Source organism: Astyanax mexicanus, chromosome 16 (assembly GCF_023375975.1).
Source record: "Astyanax mexicanus isolate ESR-SI-001 chromosome 16, AstMex3_surface, whole genome shotgun sequence".
Lineage (NCBI taxonomy): Eukaryota > Metazoa > Chordata > Actinopteri > Characiformes > Acestrorhamphidae > Astyanax > Astyanax mexicanus.
The window spans coordinates 953677-981477 of NC_064423.1; the positions used below are offsets into that span (position 1 = coordinate 953677).

The 27801-nt window shown below is 38.5% G+C and overlaps 1 protein-coding gene and 1 long non-coding RNA gene across 4 annotated transcripts in view; one reads left to right on the forward strand and one right to left on the reverse strand.

Moving 5' to 3' along the window:
- The window catches only part of pex6 (peroxisomal biogenesis factor 6), a 29149-nt gene extending 16152 nt beyond the window's left edge, over nucleotides 1-12997 (forward strand). The window contains exons 14-17 of one of the 2 annotated variants that reach the window (XM_022669462.2): nucleotides 1761-1877; nucleotides 1986-2063; nucleotides 2326-2465; nucleotides 10675-12997. In XM_022669462.2, the coding sequence (XP_022525183.2) occupies nucleotides 1761-1877; nucleotides 1986-2063; nucleotides 2326-2465; nucleotides 10675-10811 (472 nt within the window). In that variant the 3' untranslated portion in view covers nucleotides 10812-12997. Of the gene's footprint in view, nucleotides 1-1760; nucleotides 1878-1985; nucleotides 2064-2325; nucleotides 2466-10674 lie in introns of those variants that run through there. The other variant, XM_022669463.2, reaches the window with a different exon arrangement.
- A 221-nt stretch (nucleotides 12998-13218) lies between these two features.
- Nucleotides 13219-27665, reverse strand: LOC111192488 (uncharacterized). 2 transcript variants are annotated; one of them, XR_007424839.1, is made up of 3 exons: nucleotides 27559-27665; nucleotides 25157-25304; nucleotides 13219-13511 (listed from the first exon to the last, which is right to left on the reverse strand). It is a non-coding gene; the product is annotated as an uncharacterized LOC111192488 (long non-coding RNA). The 2 variants fall into 2 exon arrangements; XR_002649912.2 differs by lacking the exon at nucleotides 27559-27665 and adding an exon at nucleotides 26169-26306.
- Between the last annotated feature and the right edge of the window lie 136 nt (nucleotides 27666-27801).

Sequence of the window (27801 nt, forward strand, 5' to 3'; positions counted from 1 at the left end):
TCATTAATTGCACATTGCACCAGTAAGAGCAGAGTGTGAAGGTTTAATTAGCAGGGTAAGAGCACAGTTCTGCTCTAAATATTACAATGCACACAACATTATGGGGGACATACCAGAGTTCAAAAGAGGACAAATTGTTGGTGCACGTCTTGCTGGAGCATCTGTGACCAAGACAGCAAGTCTTTGTGATGCATCAAGAGCCACGGTATCCAGGGTAATGTCAGCATACCACCAAGAAGGACCAACCACATCCAACAGGATTAACTGTGGACGCTGTAAGAGGAAGCTGTCTGAAAGGGATGTTTAGGTGCTAACCCGGATTGTATCCAAAAAACATTAAACCACGGCTGATCAAATCACGCAGAATTCAATGTGAACCTCAACTCTCCTGTTTCCACCAGAACTGTCCGTCACCATAATAAATTATTGTGCTCTAAAACCAGGTGTTTCAGTTTCATTGTCCAACCCCTGTATGTAGCTTAGTATGAAGATGATCCGTCCATCCAACTAAGATTCTTTAATATATTTACATTCTACTAAAATACATTCATTTTAATTGGAATATATGCAGCTGAAACAGGGAACAGCCTAGTGCATCCCAAATTGTATTATCAACATTAACATTTAATAGAACATCATAGTCATTATGGCTTTTAGAAAAATGTGTTTTTGGGGGCGTTTGTCCTTAATGGCACTTACCATACATTACTTTTACTTTTATGCTTTAAGTCAGGGGTGTCCAAACTACGGCCCGCGGGCCATTTGCGGCCCGTTTCCTTTTTTGAAGTGGCCCGCGAGGTATTTGAGAAATAGAATGAAAGTTGAAAGAGTCTAAAAGCGGAGAGAGTGTTCAGTTGTAGCTTAGAAAAAAGGGCCATAGAGTCTAAAAGCGGAGAGAGTGCACAGTTGTAGCGCAGAAAAACCGGCCAAAGAGTCTAAAAGCGGAGAGAGTGTTCAGTTGTAGCGCAGAAAAACGGGCCAAAGAGTCTAAAAGCGGAGAGAGTGTTCAGTTGTAGTGCACAAAAACCGGCCAAAGAGTCTAAAAGCGGAGAGAGTGTTCAGTTGTAGCGCAGAAAAACGGGCCAAAGAGTCTAAAAGCGGAGAGAGTGTTCAGTTGTAGTGCAGAAAAACGGGCCAAAGACTCTAAAAGTTGTATATTTCATTATTTGTTTTATTACAGAGTCTGTGGCCCATGACTTCAAATATATTTCTCCTTCTGGCCCCCAACAAAAAAAGTTTGGACACCCCTGCTTTAAGTAGTTTTGAAACCAGTACTTTTACACTTTTACTTAAAGAGTAAAAAGCTTGATTTGACACTTCAACTTCTCAAACCCTAGAATCCATACTTCTACTTCAGTAATAAATATCAATACTTTTGACACCTTGGCAGATATCTCTTGTTAGTGTTTGTAAATAAGACTGCTGTGTCCATTTCTCAATATTTTAGTACCAATTTTGTGTTCATTTAATCCATGTTTATTTAATTGTTTAACTACAGTGTTAAAATTTGGGATATTCACTCTCTTCTCTCTGATCTTTTGAGAATGAGAAATTGGAATTAATCATATTTAGCTATCATGGAGGATTTAATATCCACTTTAAAGATGCCTTTCCTTGTTTTTTTAGATCATTATAGTACAAGGCAAAATAAATAATTGATCCAGTTGGATATGATGCAGGGTTCTAAGGCAGCCTGACGCATTTAGATTAGTTTCTAGAGTTAGATGTTCTGCTTTGCTGACGATGCTTAACTGTTGTAGGGTTGTGTCTCAGCTGCTGGCTGAGCTTGATGGCCTGCATTCCTCCAATGATGTTTTCGTAATTGGAGCAACCAACCGCCCAGACTTACTGGACCAATCATTGCTTAGACCTGGCAGGTAGGAACAATACCATCTTTTTTTGCTGAATAGCTGCTAACTCACTTCTGTAGTTTACCTGTATATCTTTCTTTTTTCTTCTAATCAAATATTGACTTATTTTTCCAGATTTGACAAACTAGTCTACGTTGGAATCAGTGAAGACCGGGAAGCACAGCTGCAGGTTCTCAAAGCAATCGTAAGAAAGTGAGACACTTTTTTCTTTCTTTTTTTTTTTAAACTTTCCTTAAATCTTAACAGATTATTTATACAAATATTTATACAAATTATTTCCTGGGCTTACTAGTATGTCTGCTAATGTGAAATTTCAAATTTGCATCCATTCGCTGCTCTTTTGTGTGCAAATTTCACCTTTGTTGGAACCATTATTCTTTGATGCTTCAATGAAACTGAATAAGTTGTATAAAATTTATCATCTTAAATACAATGTTTGATTTTCTGCCTTCAGGTTTAAGGTGGACCCTAAAGTCAGCCTCTCAGACATAGTTGGGCGTTGTCCTCCTCAACTCACAGGAGCTGATCTGTATGCTCTGTGCTCGGACGCCATGATGTCTGCGATTAAGAGGAAGATTCTGCGTATCAGTGAAGGTTGGAAACATTCAACCCATTAGATACAGCTTACTTTAAATCAAAGGATTAAGCAATAATGCACAAGATATTATATTATTGCTATTATACAACAGTTTCATTCAAACTGTTTTTTGAAAGATTTTATTGAAGAATTAATTGAAGAGTTGAAGAGGACGATAAAATACGAAAAAAGATTTGGTTACAGTGCATTACTGGCTGATAATTTCACTCATAAAACGCCTCTTAGCCAATCACATTGCAGTGTCGGAACTAACTGTGGTATGATAATCATTACTGTATCATTCCTATTCATTTAAATTGCTCTGAAAATTATGCACCTGTCTCAGGATTGAATTTGAGGTACACAGTGAAGGCTTGTTAAATGCGCTTATTATAATAAAGCTCTAAAAAAAAATAAATTACTGAGGCCATTAAGCATTTAGTGGCTTCCACTACATACACTATATTGGTAAAAGTATTTTATCAGATGTTTTAATCACCTTCATGATCACAGGTGTATAAAAGCAGCAGGTAGTCATGCTGGGACTGCTTCTACAAACATTAGTGAAAGAATGGGCCTCTCTCAGGAGCAGTGTTGATTTCATTGACGAATAATTTTCGTCATAGTTTTTGTCAACAAAGCTTTTTTTTCAAGACGAGAATGAGAAGATAACTTAATAAAAACCGTATTAAAAAAATAAAAACGAGACGAAATTGTTTGGCAGGGACGTAATCCAATCAGAACTGATTTAGTAGTAGCGCTGCAGTCCTGCAGTAGTGCTGCGCGCTCAGATACAAACCCGGGAGGAAAGACTCGCCTGTGATCTATCGTTACTTACGGGGCTCGACTCGGAGTTAACTCAACAGTATCAGCAGCAGAGAGAGAGAGGAGATACGAAATATTTCTCCTTTGACGTTGCAAAAAAACAAGATAACGTGTAAAAACCGTGCGGAGCGACTCCGGTAAAAACTCCACAAACCTTTCAGCTTCTGCAGACAAGAGTCCCACAGATCTCCATACAGAGATCAGCATTTTAATACTGATAATATTTCATGATCTGATGGTGTCTTTCGACTGTGTACTAAAACACACCTCTGCTGTTCTGTAAAGTTAATGTTACTGATACAGATTAACTCACTCATTAAGATCAGATCATCTGTTTAATCCCACAGTGGGAAATCTATAGCCACAGTGTTAAAGCAGGAAGAAAAAAATATGTAGCGACAATATAACAATAAAATAAGTGAATCTATTAACCACAATTACAGCACTTTCTCATAAGTTTCTCACTTTAACTCATGAAGTCTCTCAATTCATCCTGAGAGCATCTCTACAGGACAGTGTGTGAATGTGTGTTTTTGAGCTTATTTATAGAATGTAGCTACAGTAGGTGTGCTGGGTTACTGCTGGAGATAAAACTAGATCCTGTAAAAGCTGTTTTTTTTTATCATTGTTTTATTTATTGGTTTAAGGAATACAGACATACACACACTCTCACAAACAGGGTAGATGAACATACATTAGGACTAAGTAAGAAAAAGAGAGAGAGAAAATAAAAATGAACACAAAACAAAAACACATCATACACAATGGTTAACAGTGTCTTAATTGCACATACTACTAAACACAAAGAGGAATGGGCAGGAGGCAACAATCCAGGACATATTTAAAACTAGTCACTTTAATTATAATTAGTTGGAGTCTGTAGGCTCTTCATCATGGAGTTCTACAGCATCTAGATGTTTTAAAAAGGGCCCCCAAGCTTTATAATAATTTGCAATAGATCCTTTTAGTGTATGGCTCATTTTTTCCAGTTTCATGAAATACAGTGCATCTTTTACCCAGTGTGTATGGGAGGGAGGATAAGTTTTTTTCCAGTGTAACAGAATATGTCTCCTCGCTAAAAGAGTCAGAAACGCTACCAAATTTGATTTACGTTTAGATACGGTGAAAGTAGCTGGAAGGACACCAAACATTGCAACGAGAGGAGAGGGAACAACAGGTACTTGCAAAATGCCTGAAAGTGAGCTAAATATTGAGTCCCAATATGTTTGTAGTGAAGGACAAGTCCAGAACATATGATATAAACTTGCCGGGGCTTGGTGGCATCTGTCACAGTTGGGGTCTACATTGTCATAAATTCTAGACAATCTGGTCTTGGTCCAATATACCCTATGCACTAGTTTACATTGCATTGCCCCGTGCTTAGCACTTCCAGAGGATGTATGAACGCGTACCAATATTGCCTGCCAGGTCTCTTCCGGTATATCTTCCCCAAGATCTTGAGCCCACAAGGTTTTAATTGTATGGTTAGAGGACTGGAGGGCAAAAATCCTGGTATAGAATGTTGATACAACTCCCTTCAGAATAGTAGGGAAAGATAAAAAGAGTGTGTCTATGGGTGACTGAGGTGGTAGATTTGGGAAGTTGCCAAATTTTTTCTTAACAAAATCACGGACTTGCAGATAACGAAAGAAGTGAGAATGAGGAAGTTTATATGCATCAGAAAGTTGTTGGAAAGAGCCAAAAACTCTATTTTCTATATATAGATCCGTAACTGATTTTAGACCACGGTCTTGCCAGATCTTAAAGGCTCGGTCTTGTAGTGAGGGAGGAAACAATGGGTTTGCATACAATGGTGTAAATAGTGGGAGTGATTGTATGCCAAAATGACGTTTGAACTGTATCCAAATCTTAACTGTAGACCTGACAATAATATTGTTGCAGCTTGATTTAGGTGGCTGTACTGAGGACAATAGAAGAGAAGCTAATGAAGTGGGAGCTAAGGAAGCTAATTCAAGAGATACCCAGGCAGGCACAGAGGCTAGGTCATCAAAACATAGCCAGTATACAATAGGTTGAAAATTAGCTGCCCAATAATAATAAAGAAAATTGGGCAGTGCCATACCCCCTAAGTGTTTGGGCTTTTGTAGAGCTGACTTACGAAGTCTTGGGACCTTCTTGTTCCATACAAATTCGGAAATTATACAGTCAAGGTTGATAAAGATTTAGTAATGAAAATTGGAATGCATTGAAAAAGATATAGAAATCTAGGGAGTATATTCATTTTTATTACATTGATGCGCGCTGCTAATGATAGGGGTAATAGTGTCCAACGTTGGAGGTCTTGTTTTGTACGTGAAAAAAGTGTGAAGAAGTTGTATTTAAACAGTTTGTCAAACCTATTTGTGATAAATACCCCTAGATAGGTGAAGCCACGGTGGGAAATCCTGAAGGGCAGCCCAGATAAGTTGAGGTGACGAAGTGTAGGAGTTAATGGGAAAAGTTCACTTTTGTCCAAGTTCAGTTTGTAACCTGATATTTTCCTAAAACCATCCAGGATTGCCAAGACAGAAGGCAGAGACTGAGTGGGATTGGACATATATAACAACGTCATCTGCAAAAAGTGAAACCTTATGCTCTGTGCCACTTCTACAGATGCCCATAAACTGTTTGTCCATTCGTAGTGCAACTGCAAGTGGTTCAATTGCAATTACAAATAGTTGTGGGGAGAGGGGGCAACCTTGTCTGGTACCTCTATAAAGGCGGAAGTAGTCTGAATAATTATTATTTGTACGAACGGATGCCAATGGTGACGAATACAACAAGTCAATCCAAGATAAAAAATTCTTGCCAAAACCAAACCTACGTAAAGCTTCAAAAAGGTAGCTCCACTCAACCCTGTCAAAAGCCTTTTCTGCATCCAATGAGATCACTACTTCAGAAAGAGGTGGAGATGGGGGGTTATATATGATATTAAAAAAGCCTTCTTACATTAGAAAAGGCTTGTCTATTTTTAACAAAACCCGCTTGGTCAGGGCAAGTGATGGAAGGAAGAATGGAGTCTAACCTCAATGCTAATACTTTGGCTAACAGTTTGACATCAGTATTAAGCAAAGATATGGGGCGATATGAACTACAGCACATAGGGTCCTTATTTTTTTTAAGGATAAAACTTATGGTGGCCTGGCGTAGACTGTACGGCAACTGACCTAAGGTCAGGGATGTATTAAGCATTTTAAGAAGAAGAGGTATAATCTTGCTGGCAAATTTCCTATAAAATTCTATTGGAAATCCGTCAGGCCCAGGGCATTTACCACTCTGCATGGCAGTCATAGCTGTAATGAGTTCTTCATCTGTGAGTGGGCATTCCAGTAGCTCTTGTTGTTCTGAGGTAAGAGTGGGTATATTTAACATATCAAAAAATGAGTTTAACTGAGCTGAATCAGTGACTGCATCAGATTTGTATAATGCTAAGTAAAACTTTTTAAATTCTTCATTAATCTTGGATGGGTCAGTTGTAACACCTTCCACTGTTTCAATTTGTGGAATGAAATGAGTTGTCACTGATTGTCGCAGCTGAAAAGCTAATATTTTATTTGCCTTGTCCCCAATATCATAGTAACGGCATCTAGATTTTAATAGTGCTTCCTCAGCCTGTGATGTCGACAAAGTGTTGAACTCAGATCTCAGAACAAGTAGTTGTTTATAAGAGTCTGGCGAAGGGGAAGATGCGTGCTTATTATCTAAATAATAAGGGCAGATAACTCAGAGAGTCGCGTTAGACGCTGCTTTCTTTTATATGCACTGTATGAAATTATTTGCCCCCTTAAATACGCTTTCATAGTTTCCCAGATGAGTAGGGGGGAGGCCTCAGGTGTTATGTTAGTTTCAGCAAAGAAATCAATGTGGGTTGACAGAAATTGTACAAAGTCCTCATCAGACAAGAGGAGAGTATTAAAGCGCCAAGGATTACGGGATGTAAATGTGTAGGGGTGGGAATCGTTTACTATCTCACGATTCGATTCGATTCCGATTTTGGGGGCCACGATTCGATTCAAAATCGATTTTTGATTCAAAACGATTTGAATTATAAAAATTTCTGCTTCTGGCTTATGAATCTTATTGAAAAAAAAACCCTCCATAATATACACTGGTCCTGGAGCAGGTAATGTGTTACAAAAACAATAAAATGTGCAGGAATGTGGGTCCTCAGTGACAGAGGAATCACTGGGATATCACAATGACGTTAATGAACAATAAATAAATAATAAATAACACTGCTTTATTACCAGGCTACTAGCGGTGGTGTGTAGGTGACGCTGCTGGGCTGATGTGATGATAGCAGTGGAGCGCTAAAGTTCAGGAGCAGCTGCTGATTAACTAGTTAATTTAAGGTCGTTGTATTTCTTCAGAAAGGGGGCAGGAGGTGGACAAATTAATTCATATGGTCCATTCCTTAATTCCTCTGTGATGAGGAGCTGAAATTAGCTCTGATTAGCTTATTGTATTTTTCCGTTCCGCCTTAAATGCTGCAGCCCGCTGCCACCTGTAGCGTTATTTAAGGTGGAACTGGAAAGTTAGCTAGTTAGCTAGCTAACAGTTACTGAAACTAACTACTAGCGATCTTTTTTATGCTTGTTATGAAGCATTCTGCCATAAAACATTGAAACTACACGTTAATCTAAGGTAATATAGTGCTTGTTCTGCCATCTTACCGGTGATTCTCAAACACCTACGCTCTGTGTGTGTCTGGAAGATCTCCGTTTGAAAGGACAAGCGCTATCCCCAGGGTTGCCAGGTCCAACAAAAATACCCAGCCCAAAATCAGTCTAAAACCCGCCCCTCAGAATCGATTTTGGGACATTTTAAATCGATTCTGAATCGTAGTAAATGAGAATCAAGATTCTTATGTGAATCGATTTTTTGGCACACCTCTATAAATGTGTCTAGCAAAGAGATCCTTAAAATGACTGGAGCATGATCAGAAATTGTGATGCTACCATATGAGCAGGAATGAACAGAAGGCATTAATTTCTTATCTATAATAAAGTAGTCGATACGTGAATAAGACTGATGCACGGGTGAGAAAAAGGAGTATTCCCTTTCAGTGGGATTTAGAAGGTACTGATAATGCGTACTGCTCAATAAATGTTTTAATAATTTTGCCAGACTTAGATAATGGAATTGCAGTTGGTGAGGAATGATCGAGTAATGGGTCCAAACAGCAATTAAAATCGCCACCTAAGATGAGATGATGCGAGTCTAAATCTGGCAGTGAGAACAGAAACTTGCGGAAAAAAGTATCGTTATCCCAATTGGGACCATAGACATTAGCAAGGATTAATGAGGTACTATGAATTTGCCCCGTAACAATGACATAGCGGCCATAGGGGTCAGAAATAGTTTTGGTGGCTGAGAATGGCACTGATTTGTGAATAAGAATGGCTGCCCCCCTGGATTTCCCACCAAAGCTTGAGTGGTACATTTGACCCACCCATCCTTTACAGAGTTTACGATGATCCGTGACAGTGAGATGTGTTTCTTGGAGAAAAGCTATCTTGCTGTCCAACTGTTTTAAATGGCTGAGAACTTTGTTTAATTTAACTGATGCATTTAAGCCTTTAACATTCCAACTTGTAAATGTTAGTGAACCTCCAGAATCATGTGACTGACTATGACTAGCCATCATCACTTTTAAGCGACAATATTACATTAATAAAACACGTGTTGCCTCATATATAGCTGACACAAACATTGTAATCCACTAAGAAATACAAACAAAGAAAATAACAAAAACAACAGACACAAAGAGTTTTAACCCCCAAAGCACTTCCCAAAACTAAGTGCATAACACCCTGTGTTACAACTAACTTCCAACAAACACTTGTGACCTATCACTCGGGGTCAACTGACACTGACATATAGCATATAAAAGCATACCAAATGCGAAACGCACTTCAAGAAAGCAAAACAAAAAACAAAAAAACAATCCTGCAGTGGACAATTGCCATATGAACTTAGTAACTTTGACATTAAAGGAAATGTAAATAGTGAACAGTCATACATGACACAGTAGCTTGTACGTCAAAAAAAAAAATATATATATATATCAATTAGGAACTGATGTTATTAGAACTATAACTAAATTAAGGCAGCAACCTAGTATTGTGCTATACACTGGTGAAAGAGCTAAGTGTAACCTACCAGCTGGTGTAAAGCAGGGCAGTCCAAGTATATTCTCAGTATAGTTTACCAATCTAACATGAAGTTGTAGATTAGAGACATGGAAACAAGCCCAGGTTTAGTCCTTACTCAGAGGGAGAAAGATAACGTTTAACAAACGCTGCAGCATCGTCTGGGTTATCAAATGAGTGCCTTTTCCCGTCGGGGAGCGTTACTCGCAGCTGCGCAGGATAAAACATACCATACTTTACTCCGGGGATGTTTCGGAACAGCCGCTTTACTCCCGTGAATGCAGCGCGCTTCTTGGAGACGGCCGCAGTGAAATCGGGGAACACGGACACCCGCTTTTCCCGGTAAAGTGGCGGCCCAAGGCGAGCAGCTTGCTGTAGAATGCGCTCTTTCACCTGAAAATAGTGAAGTCTAACCACGAAAGGGCGAGGGGGTTCGTCGTCCTTGGGTTTAGCCTGTAAGGTGCTAATAAGTTTGGTGGAGGGGGGATTATGAGGTAGTACTGTTCAGGAGTTTGGTTCAGCTGCTTAGTTCCAGTGAAACAAACTCTTAATGCTTTAACGTCTCAAAAGATGTTGGCCATTTTGATGCTCACAGATTTGCAGGAACAGTTTTGGTACAGCCCCTTTCTTTCCAACATGACATCCACAAAAGACATGGATGAGTGAGTGTGTGTGGAAGAACTTGACTGGCCTGCGCAGATTCCTGACCTCAACCCAATAGAACATGTTTCTATAAATTCTAGAAAAAACTAAAACACTTAACCTAAACTTTGTGGAAAGTCTTCCTAGAAGAGTTGAAGCTCTATTAGCTGCAAAGGCTGAGCCAAAACCATATTTAACCCTATGGATTAAGAATGGCCCAAAAGTTTGACAGACCATGTGCTCACATTTTTGCCATATTTCATTTTTTCTCTCCAAATAAGTGAAGACTCTGGCAGAATAAAAGCAGACAGCACTGTTCATTTGATATTCCAAACACTTTTACTTCATTGAAAATACTATAGTGTTCTAAGAAATTGCATTTACAGTATTGTCCTCATATGTAATGTCTTACATTGGAAGCAGTTTAATACAAAACAATGCAAAACTTCTTAATTATCCAGGCTTAAAAAAAAAACATCAGATGAATTTCAACAGCAAAATAACAACTTAAAATCTTACCGGCAGTATAATTTACAGCTTTATTTAATTTATTTCTCTTTATTTTTAACTTTTCTTCCCTCTACTGTCTTTCTCCTTCCTTCTTCAGGTCTGGAGTTGGAGAAAGACGAGCTAACGCTCTGTGCCGAGGACTTCAGCCAGGCCCTGGATGTCCTGCAGCCGTCAGTGTCTGAGCAGGAGCTGCAGAAATACAAACTCATCCAGCAGAAATTCACTGCAAAATAACATAATCACCATCGCCTGCACCCCTCATGCATGAGTCTGGGCAATACTGCTATAAATCTGTGCATTACTGAATGAGGTGAATTCACAGTCCCAACTAACCTACTCTACATTCTGCACTTTATACACAGTTTTCTACAGAGTTGATACAAGGAACTGCTCCCTACATTGATCATTTGGGATCATTTATTTACCATAACTGGTTCTTTCAGGTAATTTAAAACCTATTTTGTTTTTAATATTCTAGTATTCTTGTCACCATAATACAGTCCAAGCAACAGAGAGTCTACCTAAAATAGTAAAGTCAGTGGAAGGTATACTTGTACATTTCCAAACCTAAATGCATGATGGATAGATAGTATGGATATTTGTGGACTAATGATGGTGTTTTAGGGTGTTTTCACACTAGTAGTTGGTTTCTCTGTTCCGAATCAAATGCTGAGTTTGTTTGCTTAAAGCGTTTTCTCTCTCTGTTTGGTTTGGTTTGGTTTCACACAGGCACAAACCTAAACACACCCAAATCGAGACCAGATCACGTTCACACCACAAGCAAACCGCTCCTGAGTGTGATTACTGATTTCACACCTGCTCAAATGAACCGCACAAAGGGTTAAAACAAACCAGAGTGTTTTAAATGGACCAAATTGTGCTGGTGTGAAAACATCCTTAAACCTTTATATCATTAGAATTGGTATTTTTTGCCCCTAGGCTCACTATACTGTAGGAGAGTGTATTAGATTTTATGCTTTGAGCTATCCCTTCAAAAATGTGGTTAAAACTAGGGGTGGGAATCACAGGGCATCAATCACAAAACAATCTTATCACAATACATTTTCTCATGAAACCAATGATAGCACGATATTGTGATTCTGTGATACTCAATATATCACAACACATTTCTTTATCATACTTCACAGCATCTGTGTTCCTAAAGAGGATAAAATATTCCTAAATAATCAAATAGGAGGAATTATGGATTTATTGGTGTTGGAATTCTTGTTCAATATTCTTTACACTATATTTTTTATTATATCATCACCATGTGGAGTAATAAAGCAGTAACTTTTGTGATAAATTTACACAAAAATGATATTGATACCATATCTTGTCCCACCCTTAGCTAAATCATATGTTTCTGTAAATATATAGAACCAGGATCTGAAGTGAAAGTATCATGTGGACTGAGGCATTAGAGTAAAGTAGTATTACAGGTCAGTAGAGCATTACAATAATGCTGATGCTGTATATTAAGATAGAAACTCCATATAATACTGTTTTAAGGATTTACTGCTTTTTTAAAGTTATCTTTCATTGTGTATCAGCACTGCAGTATGTTTATTACTTTCCGCTCAGAGACAAGGGTAAAAGTAAGGAATCATATCTGTGAACAGTAGCATTCAAATTTCTCCAGTAAACGTTTAGTCTATTACAAGCTTTGAGAATACAACAGCTAAGGAACAATTCTCTTTTTACAAAATACATCAACTAAAATCTTTTAATTTTTAATTATCACAACAATAATTTATTTGGTCACACTTTATATTAAGTGGTAATGTATTGTAATTATTAACTTAATTTGCTATGCAAATGTTTTGTTATGTTTTGTACATGTGTTGAAATATGTTAAACAATTATCTGGAATTTACTGATCATGTTTCTCTTTGTTAAATAGCTCATTTAAATGCAAGATAAATGCAGAATATGCAAGAGAAAACAATTAAAAACATTTTTTTTTTTCAGATTTAGCAAAGCTTTACTTCTTGATCCGTTATGTTGTCATAACATACTTATTACAAAGGACAAATAGGACGGCTTAATATAAAGTGTTACCTTGTTTATTTGGTGAAACATTATGTATGTAAACCCTATGAATAGATGAAAAGTAAATGTGTCAGATTTTGTCAAAGTGCGGTATGTCATGGTGAGCTAAAAGTAAAAAAAAAAGACAATATAAACAGGATAAAGGACAGAAATTAAAATAAGATGTTTGTAAATGTAAACTTTCAAACTGTGCAAGCTTTTTTTGTTGTTGTTTTTTTCTTTTCTTGTCCAAAATGGACATTTTTATTTAAACCAATGGTTATCACCAGTAATCAGTGATGGAATCATTTCTGTGTAAAATATGTTTGTATGTTTTGTAATTAATGAAAAATTAATTATATTAAAATAAGTATAATTATTTTCATAAATATGTTCAGTCCCATTTTGTTGTTGGAACTTGGAATAACTTCATCTGTCTACCTCAAGAACTACAATTGGTTTTTTTTTTTCTTCTTTTTTCTTATATCCATCCACTCACACACAGAACAAAACCAAAACCTGGGACCAGAGAACACAGGAATAAAGAGCTCCTCCGTTCAGCCAGGCTTTTGGCAGCGAAATGAAAAATAATGTACAGTCACACTCAGTGTAGTGTCAGAAACCATAACAGAGGTGTATTTTTGAAAGAGGAGGGATGTACACATGGCCGTGTGTGGGGTGAGAGTGGGTCCGGGTTTTAGTCGGGGGGTCTGGACCTCTGTGGCGGGTCTCTTGCTTTCACGACAAACTCCGATCCTCTCTCCAGTTTGCTTTTGTGGTCAGTTCGTTGAGTCGGCACCAGTTGATAAGTTTTTTCCTCCGTATCTTGGGCTTCTTCCATTTCTACAGCAGGCAGGGCTACTCTCAGTGACTCAGGAGAAATGTGGCATTCGGCTGCAGGTTCTGCAATACAAACTGAGGATGAGCTTTGTGTTGTTTTTTTTTATTATTCTAATACCACACTAACATGTACATCAACCTCCATAAGCAGAAAACAACACAGTATCCTCTCCTAAAGTCACTAAAATAACATATCAAACACACCAATGACACAGTTTTGTTTACTCGATGACAAATTTTCTCTTTACAGAATATAGATTTTTTTTTCTTATTTGTAATTTTTGTCAATAAGCACTTTTGTGAACACTGTCATTTTAATCCCATGAGTCTGTTTACAATATTCAAGAGGGTACAAACTAGGGCGCATGATAGTAGAAAAATTGACATTGCTGGATTTATTTTATTATATTTATCAATACCTATGTTGGGATTTTGTGTCATGGAAAATTAGACAAGTTTTATTTATCAAGCAGCAAAACGCTTTTTGCAGTTTAATTTAAAATAGTACAATTTGTGTTTTGGTAGTGTTTCTTCTACATATATTTTCCTTACTTTACATTTATAAAATCACAATTACAAACTCTATAAAAGTCCTTTCATTTGGAACAACAGATACAGAAATTGGAGATGTGAGGACAGCCAGTCCTGCTCAATAATTAGATAAGAGAAATTAGGAAGAAAAGAAAGGAAGATAAAAGTAAAAAAAATATACATATTACCATATAATGTGAAGCCTTTTTTTATCATTTTAAGCCATTGGATGTGACCAAAATCAACTTAAAAACCTACTACTGCATCTCAAAATATTCATTATATAGATGTATTACACACAGCGTGATCTATTTTAAGCGCTTATATCTTTTATTGTTGATAATTATGGCTTACAGCCAATGAAAACCCAAAAATCTGGATCTCAGGAAAAATATTATATAAGATCATTTGATACCAAGTCCTGCATGAAAATGAAATCCGCATCTCCATAAAAGTTATCAGCAGAGGGAAGCATGAAGTGCTGAAAAAATTATGTGGAAACTTCACACTAGACCTCGAGTAGCTTGCTAGCTTGCTCTACGAAAAAAGTGAGCAATAATTTGATTTGTTTGTCTTGCTGAAATGAAGATCTATGAGAGGTAGGAATAGATAATGATTATTAATAAATAAAGCAGGCTGCAGTTTTGTAGCTAGCTGTGAAGAAAGATAAACTACTGCTTGATCAAATCGAGTCTGAGGTCGTAACTAAACTAGCTTAATGCTAACGTTATAGCTATGTAGCTAGTTAGCTTAGCTGGGTTAGCGGGACGAGGCTAAGATCAGATGAGGCCAAAGTCTGATAAACTGCCTCTGTGCAACTGTGAGAGGAAATAAAAACAATGTATTGGGTTTTATGGTGCAACTCTAGCTAACTATATTCTATTATTTATTAAGAAACTTGGTTAAATAGAACCTGTGATGAATTCTGATCCTGAGGTAACTGAACTAGGTGAACGCTAGCCAGATTAGCTGAACGAGACCAGATACGATAACGTCTGATAAAACACCACCTTGTGCAGGAAAAAAAAAATTCAATTGATTTGGCTTTATTGTGTAACTTTATATTGTATGATTACCAAACCAGGTTAAACAGGACCTATGATGGAGTTTGAGGTAACTAGCATTATGCTAGCTAAGCTAGGTTAAGTCAAAAAGCTAGTTCCTATTGTTTGGCCAACCTAAGAAATGATTAAAGTCAAAATTATATAGTTACCTTTTTTGTTTGTTGTTTAAATGAAAGTTTATGTAAATGAAAGCGTGTGTAAATCACATTGAAAGATTGAAATGTGGTGACATATTAACCCAGCAAAAAGCTACACATCGGCCCTTCGTGGGCTAAGTGTGGGCACTGTGGGCAGGGGCCAGCCCATTAAAATTCCAAACAGGCCCAACATGGGTTTTATGTGGGCAACCCGCACTCTGGCATGCCCACACAAATCCCAGGCAGGCCCACTGTGGGTCAGCCCACATTCAGCCTGCACCATTTCACACCCTGAAGGGCCAGTGTGGGTTATATGTGGGCAACCCGCACTCTGGCATGCCCACACAAATCCCATGCAGAGCCAGTGTGGGTCAGCCCAAATTCAGCCTGCACTATTTCACACCCTGAAGGGCCAGTGTGGGTTATATGTGGGCAACCCGCACTCTGGCATGCCCACACAAATCCCAGGCAGGCCCACTGTGGGTCAGCCCACATTCAGCCTGCACCATTTCACACCCTGAAGGGCCAGTGTGGGTTATATGTGTGCAACCCACACTCTGGCATGCCCACACAAATCCCAGGCAGACCCACTGTGGGTCAGCCCACATTCAGCCTGCACCATTTCACACCCTGAAGGGCCAGTGTGGGTTATATGTGGGCAACCCACACTCTGGCATGCCCACACAAATCCCAGGCAGGCCCACTGTGGGTCAGCCCACATTCAGCCTGCACCATTTCACACCCTGAAGGGCCAGTGTGGGTTATATGTGGGCAACCCGCACTCTGGCATGCCCACACAAATCCCATGCAGAGCCAGTGTGGGTCAGCCCAAATTCAGCCTGCACTATTTCACACCCTGAAGGGCCAGTGTGGGTTATATGTGGGCAACCCGCACTCTGGCATGCCCACACAAATCCCATGCAGAGCCAGTGTGGGTCAGCCCACATTCAGCCTGCACCATTTCACACCCTGAAGGGCCGGTGTAGGATATATGTGGGCAACGTGCACTTTAGCATGCCTACACAAGTCCCATGCAGAGCCAGTGTGGGTCAGCCCAAATTCAGCCTGCACTATTTCACACCCTGAAGGGCCAGTGTGGGTTAAATGTGGGCAACCCACACTCTGGCATGCCCACACAAATCCCATGCAGAGCCAGTGTGGGTCAGCCCACATTCAGCCTGCACCATTTCACACCCTGAAGGGCCGGTGTAGGATATATGTGGGCAAAACACTTTAGCATGCCTACACAAATCCCATGCAGAGCCAGTGTGGGTCAGCCCAAATTCAGCCTGCACCATTTTACATCCTGAAGGGCCAGTGTAGGATATATGTGGGCAAAGCACAGTTTGGCATGCCCATACAATTCCCATGCAGAGCCAGTGTGGTCAGCCCAAATTCAGCCTGCACCATTTCATACCCTGAAGGGCCGGTATGGGTTATCTGCAACCTGCACTTTGGCATGTGCACACAAATGTCATGCAGGGACACTGTGGGTCAGCCCAAATTCAGCCTGCACCATTTACACACTGTAGGCATTGTGGGTTATATGTGGGCAGCACGCACACATATGTGAGCATGCCCACACATATCCTATGCTAGGTTACTCTGGGTCAGCCCAAATTTACCATTCAATATTTTACAATCTGAAAGTTTGTGTCATAACAAGTTCATATGAAGGGTATCTGAATATTTTTTATTGTTTTTGTCTGTGAGAGCTAGGTAGATTAGCTAGCTTAGTGGATAGGAGCAACACTGTGTGAAATGTAGCATCAGCTCTGAAATATTTTCTAAACCAAAAGTGGAGAAAAATCAAGGTACCACAGCAGAGTTGTGCAGAGACCTTTGGAGGGGCAGGTGCTCAAAGTCAAAAGGGTGCACATGGAGAAAAAATTTGAAACACCTGCAATATCATTGATAAACTCTGATGCACATAAAACACACACACACACACACACACACACACCCAGTAACATCTCATATTTTTCAAGACATATACTGTATAGCTATACATTTTTATTTATAAAAAATAAAAATTTTGGATAGCTACAAATTTGCTCCATGGTGCTGATTCATAATCTCACCTTTATTATTCGTAGTGCTGATAATAAATAAATAAAAATATTAAATTATAAATGTATTTGTGCTTGACTATACACTTTGTGTAAGCAAGCAAGGTTATAAAAGTTACATATTTTTTTTATTTTTGCATGTGATATTTAATTTGTGTGTATTCGTGTGGGCGCGACAGGGCAGTGAGGGCATGTCAATGTGGATCATGTGACCGACGAAACCACCCCCCCTCCCCCTCCCCCCTCCCTGCACGTGCTTTTACCACAGAGCAACGATCAAGCTTAAAGGCAAAGTCACTGAGTGACTTTGGTCTGTCAAAGTGACTAAAAGGTAAGTTATAATTTCTGTTCTACTATCCGCTTTTCTATTTTTTGCTAATGTGGTGCTAATGCAGTTACCACTCTCAGGTTATTGTAGCATTATAAGGGTAGCTATGTCGAAGTTAGCATTGTGCTAAAAAAAGTTAGCATTGTGCTAAGTTAGAATGAGAATTTACCTCACATTTAAATAACACAATGGGCTCCCAAGTTGGCAGCTTATCTCGGCTCTTGGAGAAAGACTGCTGTTAAGTAAGTTAACTTTATATCCAAGTATGTCAACAATAACCAGCTAAGGGAACAATGGCTTGCTAAGGGAAATATTAAGGGAAATGGAAAATGGAAAGATATCCACTTAAGCTAAGGGAAAGATATCCAGCTAAGCTAAGGGAAAGATAGCCACTTAAGCTAAGGGAAAGATATCCAGCTAAGCTAAGGGAAAGATAGCCAGTTAAGCTAAGGGAAAGATAGCCAGTTAAGCTAACGGAAAGCTAGCCAGCTAAGCTAACGGAAATATAGCCAGTTAAGCTAAGGGAAAGATATCCAGCTAAGCTAACGGAAATATAGCCAGTTAAGCTAAGGGAAAGATATCCAGCTAAGCTAACGGAAATATAGCCAGTTAAGCTAAGGGAAAGATATCCAGCTAAGCTAAGGGAAAGATAGCCACTTAAGCTAAGGGAAAGATATCCAGCTAAGCTAAGGGAAAGATAGCCAGTTAAGCTAAGGGAAAGATAGCCAGTTAAGCTAACGGAAAGCTAGCCAGCTAAGCTAACGGAAATATAGCCAGTTAAGCTAAGGGACAGATATCCAGCTAAGCTAACGGAAATATAGCCAGTTAAGCTAAGGGAAAGATATCCAGCTAAGCTAAGGGAAAGATAGCCAGTTAAGCTAAGGGAAAGATATCATTTTAAAAAGTTTTGGTATTTTTGTGAACCTGATATCCTGATATCGGCCACCTCACATGTTTATAGAATGTAACAACCAGTCACACACAGTGACTGTAAAGGCTATTTATGTTTCACCATGAATAGCCTGAAGAAATTCAAATTCAAATAACTATCACTATATAAGAATCACTGTAATCAAATACAGTCTGCAAATTTCTCTAAAATTAAGCATTGTACATGAAAAGACACTAACAGATGTAGTATTTACCTGACTGCATTCTCATATCTCTATATTATTATTTTAAGAGGCCGTGAGAAGATCAATCATGCCACCACCAAAGGATGCAGAGATCGAGCAGGTTGCAAAGGTTTGGCTTTGGAATTCACGGGACCGTTCAGGTGGACGGAAGCATCGTCATATGCAGTCTCTTCAAAAAAATAGTTAATTTATGATCTATGCTATATTAATGCATAAACAATATTCATTTTTGATATTATGATTAACTATATCTGTTCTATTTATGTAAAATACATGTGTCTATTTTCTCCTTCATTATTATTGCTGTGAGATAAAAAACTTAATGCAAAAACTAATGTTATATTCAATTAGAATTTTTTTTTACTGGTTTGATTGGGATGACATTTTGGTTCCAAGTCTACAAGCAAGAGGAATAAAATTAATAATAGAGATCAGGGGTGGGTTTCCTGAAAGCTTCGTAACGCTAAGAACTTAGTTAACTCGTACTTAAGATTGATCGTTAATTAAAGAGTGTTTCCCAAACCTGTGCGTAACTAAAGTACTACGTAAACTTGCTCGCAGATTAACGAGTGCCCTCACCCAGTCGTTATTCTTAAGAGCTTCTTTAAGGGATCTCTACTTGCAGTTCAGCACCTTAAACACCAGGGACCGCCAATTTTGAGGGAGAAAAATGATAATTTCCCTTGTTGAAGCAATTATATTATGTTACTATTAATTATAATAAATTATATTATCTATATATAATTATTATAATAATTAATATTATATTATATTATATTATATGATATTATATTATATTATTTGACGTGTCTGTCACTAAGCAAAGCTGCAAAGTCACCAAGTCCGTGGATTCTGTAATCAGGCTGTTACTGTGGAATACACACTTATATACACTTCCCACCAGCCCGGGAATTACAGCACAATACAATATATTTCCATGCTATTGGGAAAATCCCTGGTACTGTAGGTCCGGTGCAGGGGACGCCTGCGGTGTCTTTAATCACACCTACACGTATTGTAAAGGGTATCGGTGAATGTGCAGGTAATATTTAATATTATTCTTTATTTAGATGCTTCTAACCAAGATTGTGGCCGTTCTTCTGGGCAAACTCTGGGGTGTGTCAGCTCGCAAATATATAAATACCAGTCAGTTGACACGTCTCGTTTAATGTTTTTTTTTTTACATTGTCGATTAATATTAAAACTATGAAAATAATTAATTGACGCATATGGAATTAACAAAAGTTAACAAAAAGGTGCATGGCCTTTACAATCCCCTGACCTAAACCCAACTGAGATGGTGATTTAGGATGAGCTGGAGCTTTACAGAGTGTGTGTGTGTGTGTGTGTGTGTGTGTGTGTGTGTGTATATATATATATATATATATATATATACACACACACACCGGAACATACGTATATGTATTATTATATTATTTTTATATTATTAATAATTATAATAATAATAAATTAATATTATCAATATTACTATTAATAATATTAGTACGATATCTATTAATATAATATATATATATATATTAACAATAATAGTTTTAAAAAAGTTAAAAAAGTTTAATGTTTATTAAACATTTATATATAAACATATGACTTATTTATTTAGTCATATGTATCTTTAGGAGTATTTTATTAATGCCAAAGTACATCCTTTTGTAATTTAAATTTCAAAATATGTATAATATTGATGATTACAACACTTTTTTACATTTTTAGGGTGTAATACTGAATAAATACTGCATAATAATCGATATTTGTGGATCGATTGAGCGCGCTGTTTCGGGGGAGGAGTCAACAAAGATGTTCTTTAACCTCCTTTGTTAATTTTCACGTTGCGAAGCTCTTTGGGAAACACTCGCAGAACTGGCTCGTTCTTTACTCACGTCATTCGTTAGTTCGTTCGTTATTGGCTAAGGTTGATCGTTTTCGGGAAACCCACCCCAGAGGCTTTGTTCCAGTAGCAATAATAGTATCAGTTTATTATTCATCTACTACATCAGTCTAGTGCATTTAAGTATTTATTCAAGAATATGATTTGCTGTTTTTATTGATGTATGTATATATATATATATATATATATATATATATATATATATATATATATATATATATATATATATATATTAATTTAAGTTGTATAATTCTTTGTTATTTTGTATTATGTTTGATATTTATATCATACTGTTTATTATAAATACTGTTTTTGCAAATGGAGATATTTATGCAGTACATGTTTATCTACATGCTAAAATATAAATTTGGGATTTATTATTAAGTAATTTACTTAAATAATGTTGTGTGTTGTTTATATTTCATACATGATACTTTGTAATAAATTAATTAATTTACTATACACTTTAAATTGTGTTATTTATTTAATTGTTTTACAGCCAGTTGCAAAAAATGTCAAAGTGCCAATAGCACAGCTTTAAATTTTCTTCCTTGAAAAGTGTTCTCTGTTCAATATTGCACAGTTCTAAAAATTTGGGGCCACAATTGGTTTTCCACTGAGGGCATGAGTCAGTGTGTGTGTGTGTGTGTGTGTTAGAGCTCTGCAAATCTCTGTTGGCCCAATGGGCCAATGCTTTGGTGTTGATTTTGCATAGAGGAGTAAATCTTCGCTGGCCAAATGTGGGCTGCCTGAAAAGGGCCCACGCCGTGGGGCCCACGCTATACTGGTGAGCAAATCTCCATTGGCCCAATGTGGGCTGCCTGAAATGGGCCGACGCCATGGTGCTGGTGCCGTCCCGATGAGCAAATCTCCGTTGGCCCTAAGTGGGCTGCCCATATGGGGCGATACTGCACCGACGTGCAAATCCCCAATGGTCCGATTTGGGCTGCCCATATGGGGCCGATGGCGTGGGGCCGATACCGCACCGATGTGCAAATCCCCAATGGCCCGATGTGGGCTGCCCATATGGGGCCGATGGCGTGGGGCCGATACCGCACCGATGTGCAAATCCCCAATGGCCCGATGTGGGCTGCCCATATGGGGCCGATGGCGTGGGGCCGATACCGCACCAACGTGCAAGTCCCCAATGGCCCGATGTGGGCTGCCCATATGGGGCCGATGGCGTGGGGCCGATACCGCACCGATGTGCAAGTCCCCAATGGCCCGATGTGGGCTGCCCATATGGGGCCGATGGCGTGGGGCCGATACCGCACCGATGTGCAAATCCCCAATGGCCCGATGTGGGCTGCCCATACGGGGCCGATGTGTTGGCCCACATTGGGCCCTCATTGGCCCAGTGTGGGCATGTTTGCTGGGAAAGCTATTTTACCTGTTGCTGGTTTAACACAAGCTAGATACCGTGGAAGGTCATTCCATATTAAAAATATTTGTAAAAATAGTAAAAAAAAAAAAGGTTTAAAACTTTTCTAGTTAACAAGTTGAAATGTTTGTGTGTTGGGGTTGTAGCTAGGACAGCGGTTTTGGGTTTGTTTGGAGGGGTTTGTTTGGAGGGGATTGTTTGAACTGAAACTCTTTTTTACCTGGAATATTTGTTACTATTAATTTAACCAAAACATAATGTGTGTCTATATTAATCTTTTCAGCCTAAATCACACTTTAACACGTCTTTAAACCAATTTCTGGACAAAGACATCTTTTCACCTTTCACTTTCAACATAAATTGTAGACATTGTAAATACTTCTTCAGACCAATGTCTTTTCAACCACTAGACAAAAGCCCTATCTGGATGGGATTAGTTTACCAGGGAGACATCTGAAAAAAAAAATCACGCTTCTACTCAGTATTAAAACTTTTGCCAGTGAGTTTTTTGTCTTTCTCGGTCACATCACATCGCGTTCAGTAGCTCCTCCATTTACCCTAGCAGTTGTGTTTACGTGGATATCCGTGGAAACACGTGCCCAAAGTGTAATTACGGTGCGTGGCAGTGGACAAATAGCTATTTAATAAACGCAAGGAAACAAAACACAGAGATTTGGATCGGGACAGGACTAACTTTACCAGAGGACCACAGAGTTCAGCGAAAAACAGTATGTAATTCTGCCTGTAATTTTCTCACATACACATACACAAACACACACATGGTTGTTCAGGATGGGAATTAAATCACAGAGGACCCCCAGGACCCCCTAATCCTGTCAGGATACAGCTAAAGACATCTTTTCTCTTTTAACCTAACTGGAATGTAGTTTCAACAAACAGCGTGGACGTATTTTAATGTCTTTTCAACGACATGGTGTTGAGAGGGATATTAAATTTTTTTAAAGATGCACTAGTATTTATTTTTTACTGCACTATTAATTATATCATCCATTTTCTTTTTTTTTCCAGTGTCCGAAATCATAAAACATGATTTTTAGGGAAAAATAATAAAATATAAACTCCTACAATGCACCTATAATCTACAGTAAGCATCGTAGCAGAGCCAGTTTATAAAGAACCTGGCCACTTCCTATTACCTATTACTGTAAACCGCTAGAGGGAGCCCTCGAGTTAGCCCTCAGTAAATGGGGGAAATGTAGCTAAACGCTAAGGCTAAAAAGTAATTAACAAATGAAAAATAGCATCTAACTACTTGTCCAGTATATACCTTTAAAATAATCTTTATTAACAGAATAAAGAACATTTTTGGGACAACGGAGATGCTAAAATTACTACTATTGTGAGCTGAGCTGATGCTGGAGAAACAGATACAGCACATTTAAAAGCTTTATAACTGAAGTTTACAAATTGTTCTATGATATAATTGTACATCTTTTATGATCACTAAAATGATCAAATATTTTAAAACTATGATTTTGCTCAAACGCTCCTTTTGAACCGGTTTGTTTTGGACTCACTCGGGAGCGCCCTCTAGTGGACCAACAAACCTAGAACACATTTTCAAGTGGATATTGTGGATATTTTAAAGTTTTCTAAAAGCATATTGTGGACCATGTTATGAGTTTTGTTATGAACCACAGACATTGGAACAAACTGAATGTATTATTTTATGAAAAGCAAAATACTTTAACTATTTTTTATTTCAGAATTCAGTTTGTGTGAGTATGAATAATTATATTTGCTTATGTGAGCGGTATATGTGAGACTTAGTTAACGCTAATGCTAATGTTGGTAAAGAAGTCTCCGAATTCACTTGCGTTTCTAGCATTACTTTCCAGTCTTACCCTAAATAGTTAAACATAATAAGGAAGTAAGTATCTATTTCAGTCCCAGCCATTGTTTTTAATGGAGGCACACTGCGCTTCATCGCAGTGTCACTTCATGTCTCTGAGCATTCTAGACGATTCTTGCACCATGCAGCATTTTGACAGTAATAAAGAGACATAGAAGGTTACCATAAATTACAGTACATGTGAGTAAAACTCACCAACAGAAAGACAAACAAATGCTAAGACTAAGATAGCACACAGCTAACTTTACTATCCTAGCCCTGTACAGCTAAATATAGCTAAATACAGCTAAAATATTTGTGGTGCAGTGGATAACACCATCGCCCACCGGTGAGCTACAATGTGAAAGGCTAGGGTTAATTTCTAGGTCTAGGTGACTAAGCTGTGCTTGCCTTGGGCAAGACTCTACATTGGCCCACCTCTTTAATAGGAATAACCTTGTAAATTGCTCTAGATCAGGGGTGTCCAAACTACAGCCTGCGGGCCATTTGCGGCCCGTTTCCTTTTTTGAAGCGGCCCGCGAGGTATTTTAGAAATAGACTCAAAATTGGCACGCTGTTAAGCAGGTTTTTATAATGTGAGATTCGAAGTTTGAACACTAAGTGTCAGAAATGGGCCAAAGAGTCTAAAAGTGGAGAGAGTGAGCAGTTGTAGCTCAGAAAAATGGGCCAAAGAGTCGAAAAGCGGAGAGAGTGCTCAGTTGTAGCGCAGAAAAACGGGTCAAAGAGTCCAAAAGCGGAGAGAGTGCTCAGTTGTAGCGCAGAAAAACGGGCCAAAGAGTGTAAAAGTGGAGAGAGTTCGCAGTTTTAGCGCTAAAAGTCTAAAAGTGGCGAGTGTTCAGTTGTAGAACAAAAAACGGGCCAAAGAGTCTAAAAGTGGAGAGAGTGCGCAGTTGCAGCGCAGAAAAGGGCAAAAGAGTCTAAAAGTTGCCGTAATTAAGGAGTTTAATATTAAGAGACATCATGAAATGAAACATCAATTTGAAAAATCTTAGTTTACACAACACTGTCAAAGATAAAGATAGTAAGTCAAGTAAAATGGTGTGTAAATGAAAGTAATCAGGAAAATGTATTATTTAAAGTGGTATATTTCATTATTTGTTTTATTATAGAGTCTGTGGCCCGTGACTTCAAATATATTTCTCCTTCTGGCCCCCAACAAAAAAAGTTTGGACACCCCTGTTCTGTTAGCTGTGATATTGTTTAATGATAAACTGTGCAGCCCTTGTACGAACCGTAGTATAAAAAGAGAGGTTAACCTTACATGCAAAAATAGCCATATTTACCGCTTACGTGGCCTTTGCTATTTTTGTGCGCTTCATCCTCTTCCTTCTCATGAGGGTGACCTGAGGCCTCTTCAAGCCTGCAATCAGTAGCAGCAGTCTGGGTCGGGACTTGGTGAGCCAGCTTCTCAGTAGCGTCCCCTTTGGAAACCTTAAACAGAAAACAGAGGGTAATATTGCTTTATATTAAACTGCACAAGCTTGAGTTCAGGTTTAGATCACCCACATACTGCTTTGTGTCTGTTGACACAGTGAAGCAGCTTTTATGGTGCCGTACTTGTCCTATTGGTAATTTTACTTTTTTTTTTTTACCTGTGTGCCTAAAGCATTCTCAATGCTTTCTCTAGGACTTTCTTTAGGACTTGTAGTTTTGTTTAGATATAGGTTAGATGCATAGTTAGTTGAAATAAATATAATAAATGCATTTAATTGAAGTAATCAGGCTAATAAACAAATACAAGCTAAAGTGGCTAAAGTGCTTGTTCTGCTCTTTAGGACATATAATGTTTATTTAATTATTGTGAATAATTGAAAAGGGTGAAAGTTAAAGACCCTCTACATAGGTGTAGAAAAGTGCGGTAGATAATTTTAACAGAATTTGAGAGCATTTTCTCGCCAGCTTTCTGGTAAATATTCTCTCTAATTACACTGTTTTTTGTATTACAATCTTTCTAATCAACTTTTGGCTGTTAATCATAAAGATGTATAGTACTGTTTTTGTTTAAGCTACATAATTGATACGTGGCTTAAATTTTCAATATATTTACTGAAGCATAGGCATTATAATTAAACGAATAGAATAAACCTGCGGTGAAAAATATTGGTTGTGCAATTCTTCATTTACTTTTGTTTAACTTTTACACATCACCTATTTATCACCTATCTAACTTCTTTCGGGACGTCTTTCTTGTCTTTCGTTCTAACAGACACGTCCTTCCCTGACTCCCCTTCCCCATATCAGACGACTCCTCCCCTTTTTCACGGTCCAAAAAAAAAAAAATCAGCAGAACAGTACCTCAACCAGTAACACTCCTCACCGAAGCACCATAGCAACAGGTTTAGCCTCCTGAATAGCGGCACCTTCAGACCCCCGAGCTCTCTGGCATTTTTTGGTAATAGCACTCTGGGAGATCGGGGGTAACATTCTGCTCCCTGAATTAAGTCCTGGTGCTTTTATACACACGTCCTAGCTCTCCCAGCCCCACCAAGTTCTGACTGCTGAGCTCGATGGAAAATATAAAACCTTCAATTGTTCGACTTTTGCTGGTTGAGCACGACCCAACTGGCCAGAGAGAGATCTAGCAATGTTTAGACGTGCTCGGGCCTTGCTGAAGCCATTGTTGTGTCCCCGGCAGGCTTGATGTTAAATGTAGCGAGAGCAACATTGTTTGTTTGCTGCCTCATTCTGCCTTTCAGGAGATGGCCTGTCATGGGATTGGGTTCAGACTGAGGCCAGGGAAGATTGTGCAAAGCTATTTTGTTCCTTGAGAGGAGGTGTTAGTGTTTGTGTGTGATTGACAGAGAAATGGAGAAATTTCTACACACACCCGTGTTGTGATTTAGCTTCATTTTTCTATAGAACTCAGCTGTAGCTGGATTCAGTTAATGCAATAAAATATCCTCCTTGGTGGCAACGTGTAAGGATGACCTGTTGACCTTTCCAATTAAATGCTGTGCACAATCTGTGAAGATTTCTTTAGACTTCAGCAATGTCTTAAATTATTATTTGGATGTTGTCCAATTTAAGGCACATACAGTTCTCAAATAAAACTGTAATATCCAAAAAAGGATTCCCAAATCCCCTATAAAACATTACATCAATTGAACCTTTTGTTTCTGTACCTTTTTTAGTTTTTTTTCCACAGGTTTTGCTCAAATCCTGACCTTTTGGGACCGGGCTAAAATTCCTGAAGTGAGGCGAGCTAAAAATCTTGAGCTTAACTTGACTTCTCCTTAATACAATATAAGCATGACTAACCGCAATATGAAATATGGCCAACAGGTAAATTCTGGTAAAGCATACACCTGAATATTTGACAATCACAGGCACCCCAAATACATAAACACGCCTCATATTGTAACAATTTTAAGGATTAATTTAGAACTTACTACTACAGTCCAGTCAAGGTTCAAGAGTTATGTTTTAAAGCAAATTTGATCATCCTAACTCAACAACTTCAACAGCATCACTCATCACTCAATCCGCAACTCAACCTGAATGTAGATCCACTGTCCACACAAACACTCAAAAACACACTTAGTCTCACACAGAACTCAACTTTACATTAACCATCTGCTCTTCTATCCTGGTACCACATATCCAGTTAAATATATAAACATATAAATATATATACACATTTCCATCACATCTTGTAAAGAAAGAGAAAGTGGAAAGCAGTCCTTACCAATTGACCCCACACATTTGTTAGGTTATGCCCCCTGCGTCCCTGCAAAGGCACATATATGATCCTATGGAGTTTTTTACTCTCACACTAGAAAGTTCAACCAGGATTGGAAAAAACAAATCTGCTGGATAATAGGAGGCCATGAACTCGGTGGGGGAGAGCAGGGAGGGGGGCTTTAAAAAGGAGGGTCCACTCAGCACTTCTCCCTGCAAGCGACAATGGATAATCCCAGCCTCTACACCA